The 20,806-nt window shown below is 38.0% G+C and overlaps 1 protein-coding gene across 10 annotated transcripts in view; it reads left to right on the top strand.

Moving 5' to 3' along the window:
• The window catches only part of BEND7 (BEN domain containing 7), a 160,978-nt gene that overhangs the window by 52,740 nt on the left and 87,432 nt on the right, over nucleotides 1-20,806 (top strand). For all 10 annotated transcript variants that reach the window (XR_008912578.1, XM_056800838.1, XM_056800837.1 and 7 more), the window contains one exon: nucleotides 19,239-19,464. Coding sequence is in view for 9 of the 10 variants with exons in the window: in XM_056800838.1 (XP_056656816.1) it covers nucleotides 19,239-19,464 (226 nt within the window). In the remaining variant the exon portion in view is untranslated. The remainder of the gene's footprint in view (nucleotides 1-19,238; nucleotides 19,465-20,806) is intronic.

Below are 20,806 nucleotides of genomic sequence, written 5' to 3'. Positions count from 1 at the left end.
GAATCCTTTATCATCCTTCAGCACTTGGTTCCCATCAGCTCTTTGAAGCTGCTCATTTTCTAGTAGTCTTTCCTCAAATTATCAGTATTTTTAACTTTTCTGTGTACATGTTACATTTCCTCAGTGAAATGTAACCTTGTCTAAAGATTTTATTTTTGTCTAGCATAGTGCTCTGTTTGTAGAGTTTAAATGGAAGACTTTTAAAGTGACTATTACACAGAACATTAGAATCAAGAAGGACTTCTGAGGTCATCTGTTGCAACCTGGACCAATTCAAGAGTCTTCCCTTCAATATTTAAACTATAAAACCAGCAAACGAGGTCTGTAGTTCTTCCCCCAAACTTAGTATGACACAAGTTGATTAGGGCAATAATGTAGATTAGTAAATTATTCCTTTCATAATCTTTCTCTACTTTCAAGATACAGCTAAAATGTTCCTTTCTTTGTATTGCCTCCCTTACTTTTGTCTCCTCCAGTTGAAAATGTCTTTCTTTGCTCAGATGTCCTTAGAGCACTGTTTCATAGTACTCCCTACTTTGAAGTTACTTATCTTCATACCTGTATACTCCAGAAGCAAGTTCCTTAAGAGTTAGGTTTTGTCTTTGAACTCTTGGTTTAATTCAGTGCTTGGTACATAGTAAGAGCTTAATAAATGTTGAATGAATTTACATCCTGAGTTTGGGATGAAGGAGTAGGGGGAGCTAAAAGAGGAAGAGGCTAGGCCTGGGAGTCACGAAGGGAAGGTGAGCCAGGGTGTCCCACTTGGGGCTGGCACTATGAGCAGCTCCAAAAAATTAGAATAGAGGCAGTTGTCCTGCACTCGGCAGTTGATGAGCTGCACCACGTTCTTCAGAACCTCCTGCAGGGCCACAACTGCTATAGGTGTGATCCCCACAGCTGCTGACACTGATCAGGCTCCAGAATGAGGATAACAATGTCAGCAACCTGTTCAATACTGTTGTGGTCACCATGACCACCTTGGTGACAAAAATCAGTAAGCAGCTTGAAAAGAAAGAGACCAGCCAAACCCAGACCCATTCTTTAGTTGAAAACCCTATTAATTGGATTTACAATAATTCAGGAATATTCTATAGCTTTATTTAGTAATTTCATTCCTAGTCAAGAGTATTTTACTATTAAATACATTCCTGTATTGTAAGCCATGGTCTAGAAATCCATATCCTGGTCTCAGATGCCATCTTCTTAATTAGCTGTTTACTTTTCACATCTGCTTTTAAAAACCTTTTTCATTTTGGAGCTCTTGCTTTCAATTGATACTAGTGAGCAAGTGATACTATGCCCCCAAGGTCTTTATTTCTTCACTAAAATGTCACAATTCTTACAAATGACTTTAGTTGTTCCTGGAAGTCTCATTTGTATCCAAGTGAGAAGTTTTCAGAAAGTGTGATAAGTTTTGGAAGGTTTCCAGTGGTGTCCTAGGTACATTCCCTTGGGAGCTAGCAGACCTCTATTATTAGTCATGCCAACATATATATGTATCAGGACCCACCTTACAGAGAGTGAGAAACCATTATTATTTGTCTTCTTTTTTGACTGTTACTGAATAAATCCTAATCTGATGCCTTCATGTTCATGTGAATCTACACCATTATTCCTTTGAACAAGCAGCTGCTTCTTCTGTCCTTCTGTCCATCTCTGTCTTAACAAACAGCCTTATAGCTGTTATCTAACTGTAAATGTTTTGTGGCTTTTCTTCCTTTTCCCTTTGTCACAATCATGCCCTCCAGCCTTGAACACTGATCAATATTCCCTCTGTCTCTTCAGATTCTTTATCTTCATTGTTTTTATATTGAAGACCATAACCATTTTAAAAAGGAATACTCGATTCTCCCTGATAACCTGGAAAGTAGAGAGACAATCCTCTAATTCCCTTACACTTTTTTCTTTAAGAAAATTACCTTGCACTTTGAGCATAGATAGCAGTTACTTGGCTATTTCAGAAAGAGAATCATGCACTCCATGCAGGTCACTGCAAAATTTCTCTTTTCCATACTTGTTAGAAATCCTCTGTCACTGCTTTTCACCAAATCTTTTATGATTCCATAACACCAAGTATATTATCTTTCCTACAAATGGCTCTACCATTAATTCATTTCTCCATAGTTGGAGCCTTAATGTTATCTTTGGTCCCTTCCTCTCTTCTTCCTCTGCTGTAAAGTGCTAGTGAATGAGAGGCATCTAGGTTGCTCAGTGAATAGAATGGCAGGCCTGGGTTCAAATGTGGTCTCAGACACTTCCTAACTATGTGACCCTGGGCAAGTTACTTAACACTATTTGCTTAGCCCTTGCCCTTCATTCTTGGAGTTGTTACTAGGACAGAAGGTAAGGGCTTTAAAAAAAAATTCTACCTCTAAATCTTTCCCAGTCATTTTCTTTATTGTGTTCCTACTACTACTACTACTACTACTACTACTACTACTACTACTACTACTACTACTACTACTACTACTACTACTACTCTAGTACTGATCTTTATTTCTCCATACTTAGATCACTACAATAGCTTCCAAACAGGTCTCTCTATGTCTTTTTTTCTATTGGGGAATTCTGCCTATAGCTCTTTATTAGCATTAATAGGAATTTTAAATCCCTCAGTTAGGACTGTGTGCACACGAATGTCAAAGTGTATAGATGCATTGCTTTCTCAGTTTCTTGTTCTTCGGGAAACAAACATATGAAAAATAGTTTTCAAGGGACTGTAGGAAAGTGGGGAAGGGACAGTACACAGGATTGAGTATTTGGGAAATTGGGCTTCAAAAATTGCACCCCATATTGGGGCATTATGGCCAAAGGTAGAAGGGGTCATCAAAGGAGGGAAAAAATATATATTTCAATGAAGAAGGATCCTAGAAGTGTTTTGGGAGAATTTTAGCTTAGAGGATACATCTAAAAAGTATTTTGCAACTTATCAATCAGCATTGATAAGTTTTTTGTTGCCCTGCCATCTCCTCTCATTCAATCAGCCTCAATAGTTTCCCATCTCTATTCCCCCAAAGCTAGCTCCTTTTCCTGATTCTCCTATTCGTTACTGGTACCACCATCTTCACCATCTTCTGATTCCATATCTTTCTCCTAGACTTTGATTCTTTTCTGTATTTCAGCCATTACTTCTATTCAGTCACAAAATTTTGTGACTTGTAACTTCTCAAAATCTTTCTTATAGTTTATTGTCTTTTTTCAATTTCTATTTCACAAACTAGGCCCTCTTTACTTTTTAGTAAGCCTATTGTACTTTATTAGTTTGTTTCCTGCTTTCAGTCTCTTCTAATTATAATATGCCATATATAGTTGCCTTAATCTTCCTAAAACACAATTTTCAGCCATCTTATTTGTACTGCTCAAAAACATTCAGTGGTTCCCCGTTATCTAAAGGCATTGTAGTATAATAGAAAGAACATAACTAACTGTATCTAACGGCCTGAGTTTCTTCTCTAAGACCATTAGCTATTTTCCTATAGACAAGTTCTCTAGTTGCTCTGAAACTCAGCTTTTGCTTAGATAAAAATGACCTACTTATCTCACAGAATTGTGAGGATCAAAGTCTGTGAAAGTGATATAAAAGTATAAGATAGTATTATTTTTTATTATATAACAACCTCCACAGTCTTGGAATCTAATGCTAAACACAACTTGGTTCCAGCTACCTTTCCCACCTTTTCTACTTCCTTCCTAAATTACCCTAGTCAGAGCGGTGGATGTAGTCTCCTATCCCTATGCACTTGACCTTTTCTGTGCCTCTGCTCTGAATGTGCCCTCTACCAAATAAGTCCATGTTCTCCTATTCATTAAGTTCTAGTTTAATTATTATTACATTAAATTGTCTGATAGGAGCACAACCTCTTAAAAAACTTGTAGTAATATTTCTTCTATTTTTGTACATATGTACATAAACACACATGCATAGGTATGTAGGTGTTATACACACATGCATAAATACACATGTGTATATTTATGTACTTGTGTGTGTGTACATGTACATACATATTTGGAAAACATATCTTAAAAAAGTTTTCTGCATAGTTGAAGGAATGGGTGGGATAAATGAACCAATCAAAATGAGATGGAATCAACTAAGGCTTCATCAATATGAATTTTAAGCAGAATTTTGGAGGGGAAGGAAAGGGTTAATAGAAATGAAGTGAGAACATTTCAGACAAAGGGAGTGGCATATGTGTAGGTTTGAAAGGAAGTAGGATATGACTTGGGGTGTATGGGGTGCTCAGGGAGGGGTAATATCTGGTATGGAGGGCTTGTCGTGCTCTTCTAGGGCAGCTCTCCAGCCTCTGAGCCCCACCTGACACCCAGCTCTCACTTGTGGCTCCCAGTAGCTGCTAGCATGTGGCAGCGGCCACACCCCGGGCAATGGCTTCGACAGGCTGGCCAAACCTTGTGAGGGTAGCCATCTGGTCGTCGACCCCTGGTGAACCAGGGCTTTGCTCACGCAGCATGTGAAGACTGCTTCAGCGGAACAGGCGGAAGAAACCAATAAGAAGGTTCAATGGCTGAGAGGGCGACGCAGCAAAGCACTGTGGAGTGCTTAGGGCGTGTTGGAGCACAAAGGACAACATGGCCATCCAATGCAGCTGAGGAAGTCTCCAGATGTAACAATTTCTCGTGCCACTGGACCCAGGCTTCCAATGCCAAGAGAGTGGGACTGTCTCTGTACATCAGGTTTTCCACTTAAATCTCTTTCACGCACAAGTATCTGTGCACACTCATCTATCCTAAGCCCGTCCACCCTCTTTAAGACCTGCAGCGATGGGGGAGTGGCGACGCAACAGGTGGAGGTGACCACTGGCAGTTGTAGTCACAATCCGGCACGTAGGTGGCCCACGTACCAGTGGTCACTCAGCCCTGTGGGCAGCAGGGACATTCGGCAGTATCCTGGGCAACTGAGTAGCCCTCTCTAGGACAGCACTGCTCACCCTAATCAAGGGAGGGGACTAGAAAAGGTGTCCCAAACATTGCCTGCCCTACAAACACCCGGTCAGCACACCGCGGCTGGCAGGTCATCCCCTTTAAGTGGTCGAAATCAAAGAAAAAATACAAAGAAACTCCTACTAGGAGCATGGAACATCAGGACATTACTTGATAGAGAGAATACCCCAAGACCTGAGAGAAGAACAGCTCTAATCGGTAAAGAACTGGCGCGATATAACATCGACATTGCAGCCTTAAGCGAAACACGCTTACCAGAAGAGGGATCACTCAGCGAACCCACCACTGGATACACCTTCTTCTGGAAAGGTAGAGCCTCAAATGAAGACAGAATCCAGGGTGTTGGCCTGGCCATCAAGACCAGTTTGCTCAAACAGCTGCCAGACTTACCTGTGAGCATCAGCGAGAGGCTCGTGAAGATCCGTTTGCCTCTCAGCAAAGACCGGTATGCCACAATCATCAGCGCATATGCCCCAACACTGACCAGCACAGAGGAGACCATCAAGCAGTTCTACTCTGACCTGAGTGCCGTCCTGTACTCAGTGCCCACAAATGACAAGCTGATACTACTGGGAGACTTCAACACCCGCGTTGGCCAGGACCATAAAAGATGGAAAGGAGTGCTCGGCAAACACGGCGTGGGCAAAATGAACAACAACGGCCTACTGCTACTCAGCAAATGCTCAGAGTTCGAACTCACCATCACGAACACTGTGTTCAGAATGGCGAACAAATATAAAACAACGTGGATGCACCCAAGATCAAAACAGTGGCATCTCATTGACTACATCATTGTACGCTGGCAAGACATCCAGGATGTAAAGATCACCAGAGTCATGAGAGGAGCTGAATGCTGGACAGACCACTGATTAGTTAGAGTGATTCTTCAAATGCGCATTGCACCTCGCCATCCAAAACGCGCCCAGACAGTTCGCACATTTTACAACGTGAGTCGTCTTAGAGATCCATCTTATTTGCAAACATTCCAGTCCTGCCTGGACAACAAGCTGTCTGCCAAGGGACCACTCACTGGAAGCTCAACCGAGACATGGAACCAGTTCAGAGATGCAGTGAAGGAAACATCAAAGGCAGTCCTAGGCCCAAAACAACGCAACCACCAGGACTGGTTCGACGAGAACAACACTGCTATTGAAGACCTATTGAGCAAGAAGAACAAAGCCTTTATGGAGCAGCAAAATAACCCAAACTCTGCTCCTAAAAAGGACAGATTCAAGTCTCTCCAAGCCATGGCACAGCGTGAGATCAGGAAGATGCAAGACTGATGGTGGGAAAAAAAGGCAGAAGAAATCCAGCGGTTTGCTGATATGAAAAACTACAAACAATTTTTCAGTGCCCTCAAGACTGTCTATGGGCCATTAAAACCCACCACCACTCCCTCGCTATCCTCTGACGGTGACACTCTCATAAAAGATAAAAAAGGCATCAGCAACAGGTGGAAAGAACACTTCAGTCAGCTTCTCAACCGACCCTCTTCAATCAACCAAAGCGCCCCTGACCAGATCCCCCAAAACTGCTCCATTGAACAACTTGACATCCCTCCTTCAATAGAGGAAGTACAAAAAACCATTAAACAAATGAGTGCAGGCAAGGCACCCGGTAAAGACGGGATCCCAACCGAGGTATACAAGGCCTTAAATGGAAAGGCGCTCCAGGCATTCCACATAGTGCTGACCAGCATATGGGAAGAGGAAGACATGCCCCCAGAACTCAGAGATGCCTCCATCGTAGCCCTATACAAGAACAAAGGCTCACGAGCAGCCTGTGACAACTACAGGGGCATCTCACTACTCTCCACTGCTGGAAAGATCCTCGCCCGTGTTATACTCAACAGACTCCTGTCATCTGTTTCAGAGCAGAACCTGCCTGAATCACAATGTGGCTTCCGACCAGATGCAGCACCATCGACATGGTCTTCACGGTGAGGCAAATGCAGGAAAAATGCCTTGAGCAGAACCTGAGTCTCTACATTGTCTTCATAGACCTGACAAAGGCATTCGACACAGTGAACAAGGATGCATTGTGGGTGATCCTCAGCAAGCTCGGTTGCCCAGCAAAATTCGTCAAACTGATTCAGCTCTTTCATGTCGACATGACAGGGGAAGTCCTATCTGGTGGAGAGACTTCTGATCGCTTCAACATCTCCAATGGTGTGAAACAAGGCTGTGTCCTCGCTCCGGTACTATTCAACCTATTTTTCACCCAAGTATTAAGACATGCTGTGATGGATCTAGACCTGGGCGTCTATATCAAATACCGCCTGGATGGCTCACTATTTGACCTTCGCCGCCTGACTGCAAAAACAAAGACAACAGAGAGACTCATCCTGGAAGCTCTTTTTGCAGATGACTGTGCTCTCATGGCCCACCAAGAAAATCATCTCCAAACCATTGTGGACAGGTTCTCCACCGCAACAAAACTGTTTGGCCTGACTATCAGCCTCAGCAAAACAGAGGTGCTGTTCCAACCTGCACCAGGCAGACCAACGAACCAGCCGTGCATTACAATCGATGGCACACAGTTTTCTAACATCAATACTTTCAAGTACCTGGGCAGCACCATTGCCAACGACGGGTCCCTAGACCACGAGATCAATGCCAGGTTCCAAAAGGCCAGCCAGGCACTCGGGCAGCTGCACTGCAAAGTCCTCCAACACAGAGGTGTAAGCACTGCGACGAAGCTCAAAGTGTATAACGCAGTGGTCCTCAGCTCGCTCCTGTACGGTTGTGAAACATGGACACTGTACCGGAAGCACATGAAACAGCTGGAGCAATTCCACCAATGCTCCCTCCAGTCAATCATGAGGATCCGATGGCAGGACTGAATCACCAATCAGGAAGTCCTCGACAGAGCCAACTCCACCATCATCGAAGTCCTGGTCCTCAAAACCCAGCTACGATGGTCTGGACACGTCATCCGCATGGACCCACAGCGAATACCAAGACAGGTATTTTATGGTGAACTGTCAGCTGGACTCAGGAAACAAGGCCGACCAAAGAAAAGATTCAAGGATCAGCTAAAGTCCAACTTGAAGTGGGCTGGCATTATACCAAAGCAACTAGAACTCGCTGTCTCTGACAGAAGCAGCTGGCGAACCCACATTAACCATGCCGCCACCACCTTTGAAGATGAACAACATCAATGTCTTGCCGCTGCGCGTGAACGCCGACACCAGGCCACAACCGCACCTCCCATAACAACTGGAGTCCCATGCCCCATGTGCCACGAAATTTGCGCCTCAGCCTTTGGACTCCAAAGCCACATGAGGGTACACCGTAGATGAAACTGCACAAAGACAATAGTCATTCTCGATCACCGAGAGACTACCACTACTACTACTACTACTACTACTACTACTACTACTACTAGGAGATGGCTCACTGGATTTACTGTTAAGGTACTAAAATTCTGTAATTTTCATTGAAATGAATAAGATATCATGGGATGCTCAATAGAAATAAAGTAGCTTTTAAATTCTTTACCAAAGTATTGCCTTCACATATACTACTACAAAATCTCATGACAACTTGAAGGTGACCCTGAGTTTATTGTGGTTTGTTGAGGGAATGTGGATTCTCAAGCTGTGGGAAATTACCACAATGGACAGGTTCTGAGCCCAATCCTAAAATACCAAGCTGTTTCTGCTTCCCATGCATAAGCCTGGAGCTAAGTCTGGAGAGGCTCATCATCAGTAGGCTGGTTGCTGGTTGATGAATCCTGTGACCTAAAAGGCCCATAAAACAAAGAGTACTATAAAGTAGCCTTCAGTTTTGTGTTTCTCTTCCACTTCTGCTATGACAGTAAAATGTTCTCCTTCCTCACCTCTGCCTCTTTGTTTCATTTGCTTTAAGACTCAACTCAAATCATAACTTCTGTAAGTTACATCTCCTGTCCCTCCAGTTGCTGGTGCATATAATTCTTTCTGAGCTTATCTTCATTCATGCAGTACAATATTCTGTTTGTATCTACCTATTTTTGTGTTTATTTCCCTCTTTAGAACACAAACTTCTTTAGGGCAAGGACTACTTTTGCTGTCTACCTTTCTATTCTCAGTACTTTTCACAGTTCCTGGCACATAATTGCTTATTAAATGATAACTGACTTACTGGTGGAGCAAAGGAAAAGAGCCAGTGGTTGCTAATAATCACAGTTTTTAGTTTATAAGCAGTAATTTAATTGTTAGTGTTCTGAATATGAAGTTCTTGTCCAGTGACTTTCTAATATATATGCCTTCCTGGAGACACTGAATCATATCAATCTTAGCATTCTCTCCAAATGAATCCAGAAGACAAAAGGAAATTGTATCTAAATAGCAAGATGGCGTACAGTTTCTGCATGGATAGAAAATAAAGAATTTGGCAATGATGGTTTTATCATTATCCAAAGGTGAAGAGAAATATTTCATTGAATTGTCAACTCATTGAAATGCTCATAATTAGCATTTGCATTAAGAGCCCTGTGAAAATAATTGCAGCTTAGTATCAACCTCTTTTGCAGAGGATATCAAAGTAGAAATATTCTAAGAATTTGATATGACTGTCCAGAAGCATGTATTTTGATGCAAAGATGAAAATTGGTGAAAAACATATTGAAAAATATGAGAAGGCATGGACCTGAGGAGAGTCTTTGCAGCAGTTTCCTCCAAGCACTGGCACTAGCCCACAGTGAGTCCCCAAAGTCCATAGTGGTGGTTGGCCTTTTCAAGCCTGCACTAGAGGCTTATAGCTCACAGTGCTCTAAGTCCTGCAGGCCTTCAGCAGAGGAGACAGAATCAGCAGTTTTCAGAACTCCCAGTCCACAGGCAAAAAAAGACTGGTAAAATAAACAAATAGCAAAAAAAAACAAAACAAAACAAACACTTAGCCATAGAAAATTTTTATGGATACAAAGAAGAGTAAAGCATTGACTCAGTGGATAACAATGAAAGCAAAGCAACCACATGCAAAACTTCAAAGAAAACTGGGAATTGGTCTCAGATACTGGAAGAGCTCAAAAAGGAATTCAAAGGTCAAATAAAAGAGGTGGAAGAAAAATGGGGAAAAGGAAATGAAAGTAATACAAAAAGAAAATGAGAGTAAAAAACAAAATTAGTCAAGTGGAAAAAGAGACACAAAAGTCCAATGAAGAGGGGGCAGCTAGGTAGCTCAAGTAGATTGAGAGCCAGGCCTAGAGATGGGAGGTCCTAGGATTAAATCTGGCCTCAGACACTTCTCGGCTGTGTGACCCTGGGCAAGTCACTTAACCCCCATTGCCTAGCCCATACTGCTTTATGCCTTAGAACCAATCCAAAGTATTGATTAACAGATGGAAGGTAAGGGTTTTAATAATAATTTTTAAAAGTCCAATGAATAAAAGGGTTTCTTAAAAAACAGGATTGACCTATTGTAAAAAGAGGTTAAAAAAATCCAAGAAAAGAGTTCCATGAAAAAAAGAATGGACTAAATGGAAAGGGGGGATCAAAAGGTCATAGAAAAAAATTAGTCTTTAAAAATCAGAATTGGACAAACAGAAGCTAATAACTTCATGAGACATCAAAAAACAAAACAAAATCAAAAGAATGAAAAAAAAAACAGAAGAAAATGTCATATCTCTTTGAAAAAAAAACAACTGACCTCAAAAATAGAGCCAAGAGAGACAATCTAAGAATTTTTGGACTACCTGAAAGTCATGATTAAATTCCTCAGTCTGATATACCTCAGTTCTACAATAGTATGTCTCTCTCCCCTGCCCAATGGAACCTCTGATTTCCTACAGATCTCAGATCAAAGCCCACATTGTACACAAAGTTTTCCCCACTAACGTCACCAATTGCTAATGCCTTCCTCAAAACTAATTTTCCTTCATTTTATTCTGAATGTACATGTTATCTTCCCTGTTAGAATATAAGATTTTTGAGGGCAAGAACTATTCCACTTTTCTCCTCATGTCCCCATTGCTTAGCACATAGATATTTAATAGATACTTGATTACTTATTGTGTCAAACTATCACAGACTCTCTTAATCTGAATTTCAGAGTGAAATAAATAATTGCCGTAAAGAAAGAGTTTAACTACTCACACAGGAAAATCTGAGTAGATAAAAATAATACCTATTATACATATGCAAAGGGATGGACAATCTAAAAAGATTTTCCTTCATTACATATATCTCCAAAATACTGTAAGGGGGAAATGGGGTTAATTTTAAAAGGGTTGGACTTAATTATTTAAGAGTGTGGTCACCAGGAATTTAATTAATTCCAAAGAATTTATTTACAATTTATTTACAAAATGTAGAAAGAGTGAAATGTAGAAAGAAGTGAAGAAATCAGAGAGAGGATAAGGTAAGATATCTAGCCTAAACACTTAAGTAATTTACTCTCCACCCCTGGGTAGGGAGAGTTAGTTTTTAACTGGAGGGGCCTTGGCCCTTGTAGCTAAGGCACTGGGGATGCAGGGAATCTCTCTCAAGAGGATAGGTCTCTCCTGAGGTTAATCTCTTCCAACTATCCAGCAGTTAAGAGTCAGCTTTTCATTCACCATGTGTTAGTCTAAAGGAACAGGGTTTCAGACCCAGTCAGCAGATCCTTCTGCCCCTCTTCACCAGCCTCACCTCGAAAGAATTGAACTGCTTCAGGAAGTTGTCACTCCCTTTTAAAGACATTTTCTCTTGTGTCACTTCCTGTGTCTTCCCCTAATTATAGATTTACCAATCACAGTTGATGCTCTCCTCTAGGACTGCCCAGAAGGCAGTTAGTCAATTCTGATTTGTCACCCACTATTGAACATGTGAGTCACAGACCTCCCCACTTATGTGTGAATGGGGTGTTTGCAACTTTGGTGATTAAATCTAAAATGAGCAGATCTTCATACTCAACTTTTAAGTAGGGTATTTAGACTTTTGGGGTTTAAAATCTAAAAATAGGCAGGGGTTACAATTTTAATCTTCACAATCAGGGGAGAGTTAATTTTAATCTTCACAATTCCCTGAAAATATACAATAAATTGAGATCACAATTGAATAGGAGATTGTCTTGCCTTTGAGAAATTGTAAAAATCTTCTAATTATCCTAAATATTACTGTAAAACAGGCTTATCTTTTCCATGCCAATATTCTTTCAATTATGTTGTACGACAGTGTGTCAGTGTGTCACTGAAGAATGGGCCTTAATGAGCTGAAGTTGAGAATAATCTAAATGCAATACATTACAAAGCAGAAATTATGAAGGAGAAGCTGTCTAAAGTATATTGTAAAGAAATGTATTAGAAAAAAAGGAAGATAGACTGGTCATGTGATGTGATAGCCAATGGGAAGTTCATATGATTATTGTGATTCTCAAAAGAATTTGAAGAAGACTTTCAGAATATTCCCTAGACTTCCCTACTCACATGGAAAACTTATGAGAGAACAACATACAGGTATAAATGGGTTGTTATCAGTTTTGTTATAAAGGTTATACACATGAAGGATATTTTATATTCATTGGCTTATTATTGGAGTATCAAATGATGAACTACAGACTCTGCTGTCTCTCTAACACTGTGATTGTCATTTGTAGACAACTAGTTTTGTTTATGTTCTGCTAACAAGTTAATACTTTTCCACTTGAAAATTCCCTTATTTCTTTGCTGTGGGTACTTTATGCCTTAAAGCAGATGAAAACTTTTGCAATGTGGAGATATTTTTATAGCCCTAAATTCATTAGCTGGTAGGGAAAGCTACTTTCATTTCAGCCTCTCTGAGCTTAACTAGACTAATTTTCAGATATTCTGTTACTTGATCCATTCACAACACTTTTCTGGCTTGATAGAACCTATTAAAGCTTTGTGTTTACTACTAGAATAGCCTTTGAGAATCCCAGATTTATTTCTATGCTGTGATTAAGCATTAAAATAGAATTTTAATGAAAGCTAACATAAATACTAACCAATATAAAACATAGTATACATATCAGTTCAATAAACATAAACAACATAGTAAAAGTTGATCAAATTTTACTTTACTGATAGTATAAACCCTAGCATTTCCTTATAATTCTTGAGCTCTGAAAACTTGTATGCACTGATTCAGACTGAAATAAGCAGAACCAGAGAACAGTTTATACAGAACAACAATATTATAAAAACAAACAACTTTGAAAGATCAGCTTAGATTTCGGAGGATCAATGATGAATCATAGCCAGTGTCTGATAGAGAGGTGAGGAACAGAAGATGCAGAATAAGACATACATTTTTGGACAAGGCCAGTATAAGAATATGTTTGCTTGACCATGCATACTTGTTGAAAGGGTTTAATTTTTGTTGTTACTGTTGTTTCTTTTAGTGAGAGAAAGGAAAGAAATAAGAAATATTAAAAAAATTTAAAGTAAAATAAATTATAAAGCAATTTTTGATCTGTATGACATTTTAAATGAAGTTATTATTAGGGGAAAGACATAAAGTAATGGAAGTTGCCTTTTTCATCTATGCAATGCCATTTAACTAGCTTGTTGGATGCCCAGCTGTATGTATGATATTAAAGAAGATGCCATTCTTATTCAGAGACGGTATCATTCTTGTGCTAATTTGAATTATTTTTACAATTATCTCAATGCTGATTTCACTTAATCTCACATTTCAATTAAATTTTTCATTACCTCTTAAAATATTATATAGTTGTCTGATTTGTAAGTTCATAGTACATTTAAACAATATATTAAAATTAAATTTAAATATCTTTCGATTAAAACAAGCCATAGTTCAGTTTTCACATTTACCACTTAGACTTATTCATTAACTTGAGAGGAAAAAATTAAAAAAAAATTTTTATCCAAAGTTTCTGTTGAGCTAGCAAACAATGAAAATTTTCATGGGCCAAAGTTATCTACATCTGCTATAAAAGCAATTTTTTTCCCTGATTTTTAATGCTTATATTGGTCTTGTGATCTCAGTATGGGTACTCCATTCACCAGTGTAAATCCAAATTCATCCATGTCTTTTCATCTTGTGTAATTCATGTTTATGTCCTACCATAAAATCTTCCATAGGAGGTCCACCTATTAAATGGGGTGCCTTTTTCTCTACGTACTCTATATCTCTCTAGATGTTGCCATGACGGATGTCCATTGGTTACCCTGTTAAGTGGACAAATGGATCAAGAATCATTGATAATATCTTGGTCACTTTTCTGTTATTTAATAAGTTCCAGTGTTTAAGAATTTGGGGTATTAATCCAATATTTTTGTCAAGAGACTGCTGGGTAGCATAGTGGGTATAGTGCTGCACCTGAGTATAAATCTGACTGCTGACACTTACTTATATGACACTGACTTATATGACAAGTCACTTCACCCTGTTTGCCTCCATTTCCTCATCTGAAAATGAGCTGGGGAAGGAAATGTCAAACCACTCCAGTAGCTTTGCCAAGAAACCCCAGAAGAGGTAATGAAGAGTCATTTGTGACTGAAATTACTGAACAACAGTAATTTTGTCAAGACTTTACTATGCCCTCCTCTTTCAAACATGGTGATAGTTGTGTCTTTTTAAGCACTGACCTCTTCTGTGAATACTGAGTCAAAAATGCTCTTCACATATTTGATTTTTATGCTATCACTTGCATCAATAAAATTCATTACTGAAATATTTACAAAACTTTTGCATTTTTGTTTGTTCATTTTCTTCATTCAGTTTTATCATTAAATACTCACAGAATCATTTAGCTTAACTCGATTTCTTATCAATATTGCTATCTGTGTGTTTTCCCACCATTATTTCTCACTGTTTTATGGGGTATTGCTGCTTATGTTATTCAATTCATTGAGCTTTTAACAAAAAAGTTTATTTTCTCAATCAGCCATTCTGATGAAGCAAAATAAAAGAACAACAAAATAAATGCTGAATGTTGCAGCATCATAATGGCCTTGGTCCCAGAGAAGCAATGAGGAACTGCACCTCTTCTTTCATGGCATTGGCAGGGCATTATGGGTACGGAAGGTTGCATACACTATTAGATGTAGGCAATGTGTTACTTGGCTTGCTCAATTCTTTCTTTGTTATAGGGGAAGATTCACTTGGGGGAGGTATGGTGTTGGGAGACTTATTCAGAAGTTAATGTGATGAAAAGCAAAAGGCATCAATGATATCATTAATACAAAATAACTAATGATGTTCCTTGTTGCCCTTGGTAAATAAACTAATTTCATCAATTCCTTTATTTGCCACTCCATGAAGAATCTCTTAGCAATACTTCCACATAGCCATAATTTTCTTTTGAGACTTGCTTGGTTTCATTTCTAGTGAGAATGTCAAGACTGATATTATTTAGTTCCTCTAATAGAAGGGTTCTTCAACCTTTTTGCGCCATGGACCCTTCTGGCAGTCTATGGACTCCTTCTTAGAATAATGTTATCAATGCATAAATTAAAACACTTAGAGTTACAAAGGAGACTAATTGTTGAAATAGTTCACAAATATTTTTTTTAATTAGTTGATGATACCTAGGTCAAGAACTCCTGTTCTGGTAGTATGTTACTGTTCAAAGATATCACACATGGAATATTAGTAGCTAAGTTTATGCTTATAGAGGATGATGATAATGATAATGTTGATGGTGACTATCACTTTCATAGCATTTATACTGTACCTACTATGCACCAGACACTCTCCTAAATATTTTATAAATATTATCTCATTTAGTCCTCACAACCCTAGAAAGTAGTTAAAGTAGTTAGACCCATTTTTCATGTGAAGAAACTAAGGTAAAAAGATTAAGTGATACACTTAATCTTAGCTGGGACACATAGCTAGTAATATGTCGGAGATTGGATTTGAACTCAGGTCTTCTTGTATTATTCATTGGTCTTTTACTGTGATTATCTTTCTAGCATCTAACAATATAGAGGTGAAAGGTGCCTGGGGGCCATTTTGTAATTTTCTTTTTTTCATAGATTGCCATGGCCAAAGAATTCATGACTCAGTAGCCAAGAATGCCTCTCTAAATTTAGCCAAACTAATCCTTGGAAAGTAGAAAATAGGCCATTGCTACAATTATACTTGAAGCCTCTCTAGCATTACATAGACTGCTTAGAATTTCTTTGTCACTGGCATAGCCTTTGGCAACCCATGTTCCCCTTCCCACCCTGAACTTTGAAGTAGGTCTTTATGGAGGATATCTTTTCTTATAGATAAAAATTCCCAAGATATGACTTTTTTAAGGCTCCTTTTCCTAGTTTCACTTCTAAAATTAAGCAAAGATGTGTTACTTTGGGAGCAAACAAATAAGGATAAAATTTTAAAAGCTTAATAATAAAGCACACTATGGAATGAAGTTCACATAGTTCCATGGCAAAAAGTTTCCACGATACCTTCTTCTATACAAACTACCCAATTCTCAACTGTTTTCTATTTTGTTGTGTTTAGTAACAATACTACTGGTACTATTTGGAGCTGGCTGTGGGAAAGGCATGCATTCAGGTCCTGTTTTGGACACACACTAGCAGTGTAACCTTGGGCCAAGACATTTAATCATCCATGGTGCTCTAGGCCAATCTGCATTGGTGGGAATTCTTTTCTTGGGAGTTCCCCATATCATTGAAATCTCGGTCCAGCCCCCAATTCTATCCTTTTCTACAAAGCCTTGCTATTCCTTATTATATGAATAGAGGTTTTCCATGAGAATATTCTAGTAATAGAAATATCATCCATATAAAGTTGACTATAAAATTGTACATGTCTACATGTAATAATTTTCAATATCAAGATATGCTCAACTTCTCATTATTTGCTCCCACATTCTTGAGGTCCATATCTCTAGACCCCTACAGCTGTCACTTAGAGTTGTTTAATTTCTGAGAGAAGAGACAAGGAATAGGCACATTGAAGAGTGTTTAACAAGAGGATATTTATCTCTTTTTCTTGCTATTTTTGCTTCTTGCTGATGCCAAAGTGGATCTGACACTTAGGTTAAAAAATAGTTACATAAGTATAAAATAAAGAGGAGATCACTAGATGGCAGGTCATATGAAAAAGATCTGAGGGCTTAGTAGACTACAGGTGAAGCAAAAGTGCATTATGGCAGCCAAAGAAGCTTGTATGTTCTTAGCAGCCCAGAGCAAAGTATTACTTATGCATTTTAGCAGTAGGATCATTTATTTCATTTTGATAACTGTTGGAATACTTCTAGTAATACAAGAAGTGATCTCAGAGACTGACTAAACCTTCTATGTTATAGATGAGTGATTATCCACTCTTTCTTTGAGGATCTCCAATGATGAGCAATCACTACCTCTTTAGACTGCCTTTTCCATTTTGGGTTAATTGTTAAAAAAACCATTTTCCCTATGTCAGACTTAAACCTTTCTCTTTACAAGTTCTGCCGACTATTTCTGACTATGAGAGAGAACTATCATTTCCTGCTCACCCCCACCATCTTCTGGCCACATCTTATCTTTTTCTAGCTGTATTCTTCACTGGTGTGACCACATTTATTTCTGAGTTCAGTTATGGGTGCCATATTCCAAGCAGAACATTAAAAAATTGGAGGCAGACCAGAAGGTTAGCATGATGAAGACCATGACATTATAGGTATCAACTAAAGAAACTAGGGATGTTTAGCTTGGCAAAAAACCTTAGCAGGAACTTGATAGCCATCTTAATTTATTTGAAGAGTTTCAGAGGAGGGTTTCAACTTGATCTATAATACTTCAATAATAATTAAAATTATAATAATAATAACGGCTAACATTTTTATATAGTACTTACTTTGGGCCAAGGATTTTGCCGTTTTTCAAATATTCTTATTTGGTACTCACAACCTTGGGAGGTAGGTGTTATTATCCCCATTTTATAAATAAGGAAACTGAGGCAAGCAAAGGTTGAATAACCTACTCAGGCTCACCACAGCTATTACATCTCTCAGGCCAAATTTGAACTCAGGTCTTCTTCATCCTAGGCCCAGATCTCTAGCCACTGTGTCATCTAGCTGCTCCTAAGAACTAGGCGCTATTAGTGAAAGTTGCAGAGAGGGAAAACAAGTCAATAGAATTGTCCAGATGTGAAATGGATTTCCTTAAGAGGGAGTGGGTTCTAATTCCCAGGAGTTTTTCTAAACAGAAGCTAGCATATCACTTTTTGGTGATATTGCAATAGAGATTCATTTTTCAATGTGATTTGGATGAGATAACTTTCCAATCCCGTATCTGTGATTTGATGACAATGCTCATTCATGTAAGAAACCCTGTCATCTAATGAACTCTTTCTAAGGGACCTGCACATCAGGTAAGTCATTTCTTCTAAGTCTGATAGAGCATCTGCAAAATAGTTTTTGGTTCTTCCAATCAGAAATCCATGCTTTACAAGAGAACCTGTATAGTAGACACATCATCTAGACCATAGAGCTTCTGTCAAGAAAAGCCCCTAACCTTTTGTTTTAGAAGCTCAAAAGAAATCAGGTATGTCAGGAGCCAGGGATAAATCGAGTTCTCTTTCTTTGACCAGTCATATGCCCTAAAACAACTCAAGGACTCGCCCCAATTGTTTACATTTCTAATGATTTAGAAAAATTAAAGCAATGTCTGACATCAACACTACTCAATAATAATAAATTAAGCATCTGTGCTAGCCTTAGCACCTGTGCTAAAGTTGTAGGGATATAAAGATGAAAAATAATGAGCTCCTAGTCTAAATCTTAAATCTTTAAAAACTTGTAATAATAAATAAGTATAATACAAGGAACAGTCAAAAGGGGCAGAAGAAAGGCCTTCAGACTTGAAATAACTCAGAATAAAAGTTAATAGTAAAAACTTTAATGAGGAGTTTATTTAAAACTTCATTTAAACATGAAGCATTTAAAATTTTTTTTAGAATTTTTGACTTGCAAAATGTAAATTGTTTTATTTTTCCAAAGTTTGGATAAGATAGCAGTACTTATATTTTGACAAATATTCATATTTGAAACTATTATAATAAACTTTCATAGTATAGTCTTTTAGCAGATTTATTTCTTAGTGTCAGAATTATAGAGTTCAAAACAATCTTACTAATCCATTTTAGACAGCTCATAGTTAAAATTAAAGATTCTTTTTAAAGCATTTAAGTTTTAAAGCATAAGTCAAAGAATCATGGTTTACAAATGATTGTGCAAATCAAACTAGAAGTGCTTGTATGCAAAAGTTTGGGATTAGTCTTATGTAGTTTGTGGGCATTTCAATAAATAGCAATGTTTTATGATGTACAGATGTCCAAAATAGAATATGCCAATGACATAAATACACTTTTTAACACATTATTTATGTTCTTTTGGTAGCCAGAAGTGCAACTTGCTGAAGGCTTTGATGTGTTTATGCCTAAATCTCAGCTGGACTCTATATTGTCAAACTACACTCGCTCAGGAAGCCTTCTATTTAGAAAATTGGTGTGTGCATTTTTTGATGACAAGACTTTGGCAAACTCCTTGCCCAATGGAAAGAGGAAAAGAGGACTCAATGACAACCGGAAAGGACTAGACCAAAATATTGTGGGTGCAATAAAAGGTTGGTCAGCATCATTTCATTCAATGGGTTTTTTTGTTCAATTGTTCAATTTTATTTTCATTACTCAATGAGATTTAGCTGAAAAAATGATAAATTATCAATAGTAAATTAGCCCCAAAAGTTAAATTTTAATTGACAAAGTATTTATTTATATACATTATCATTTATGACCCTAACCATTATCACTAGGGCTGGCTATTTCCTAGGTGAATTTGTCTTTTAAGATGTTTTGAGTCAAACAGACTTAACTATAGCACCAAAAAGGAAGAGAGGGCATGTGTATGTGTGTGTGTATGTATGTGTGCATGCAAAAATCCTGATTTTCACAGAATTTTCATTTGTTCTATGAATTAAAGCTGTGATATATTCTTAAATAGTAGTCGAATATAATGAATTCAGGTCACAAAAATTCTTTTCCCCAGTGTTTAAACCTAGTTATTAGTCTGTGAAATAAAACCATGCACTCTCATTTGTTTCTAATCTATATTATTGCCCATGACAAGCATGTGCATAGAAAAACCTGGGTCCTTCTGTCTTAAGTAATGTCTTGGTTGTGTATGACTGTAACTTGTTGCCCTACTATGGAGACACATACTTCTGAGAAATTCATAGAATGTTCTGAAGTGCATTAGCAGCAAGTAGCCAACCAAGACAAATCATTACCCAACTCAGAAATGTACTCAGTAGCAGATATCCAGTATTAGATTTAAATATTTATATGTTATATGAGAAAGACCATAAGCTAATCCTTAAATAGGAAAAAAATCTATGAAATGAAAATTTGTTTAATATATTAATTAAAAGAATTAATAACAAAAAGAATTTAGTTGATTGTTCTTCTGAGTCATATGTCCATGGAATGGAACCGAGCTTTCATAACCATACACACATGCATACCCAAACATAGATATTGATACATATATCCACATATATGCCACACTGTAATAAAAAGATATATCTATCTCCTCAGTATCCTTTTTATTACAACACACAAATATAGGTTCCAGTCCATGGACACATAGCATAGATAATCTATCTGTATGTACACAGACATATGTATATGTATGCATATATTTTTTCTTTTTTATTTCTTCTCCAGTCATCTCGCAAAATAAATTAATTTCATAGCAATAAAAGGATATGTGGAAATTGACTATTAATTTTGCAAAACAGAAAATGCTTCTCAATAGAGTTAGTAAGTGCCAGACACCCAGTGTCTGTACTACAGCTTCCTTTGTTTATTCCTGAAACTGAAACCTTTATTAACACATAACTTCTTATTCTTGATCAGATTTTTTTCCTTAATGTGACAGTTAAGTTTACTTAATATGACAAGCTGCAG

This window comes from Monodelphis domestica, chromosome 5 (assembly GCF_027887165.1).
Source record: "Monodelphis domestica isolate mMonDom1 chromosome 5, mMonDom1.pri, whole genome shotgun sequence".
NCBI classification, from domain to species: domain Eukaryota; kingdom Metazoa; phylum Chordata; class Mammalia; order Didelphimorphia; family Didelphidae; genus Monodelphis; species Monodelphis domestica.
The sequence above is the reverse complement of the archived record's forward strand: the minus strand, read 5'-3'. Positions and strand labels throughout refer to the sequence as shown.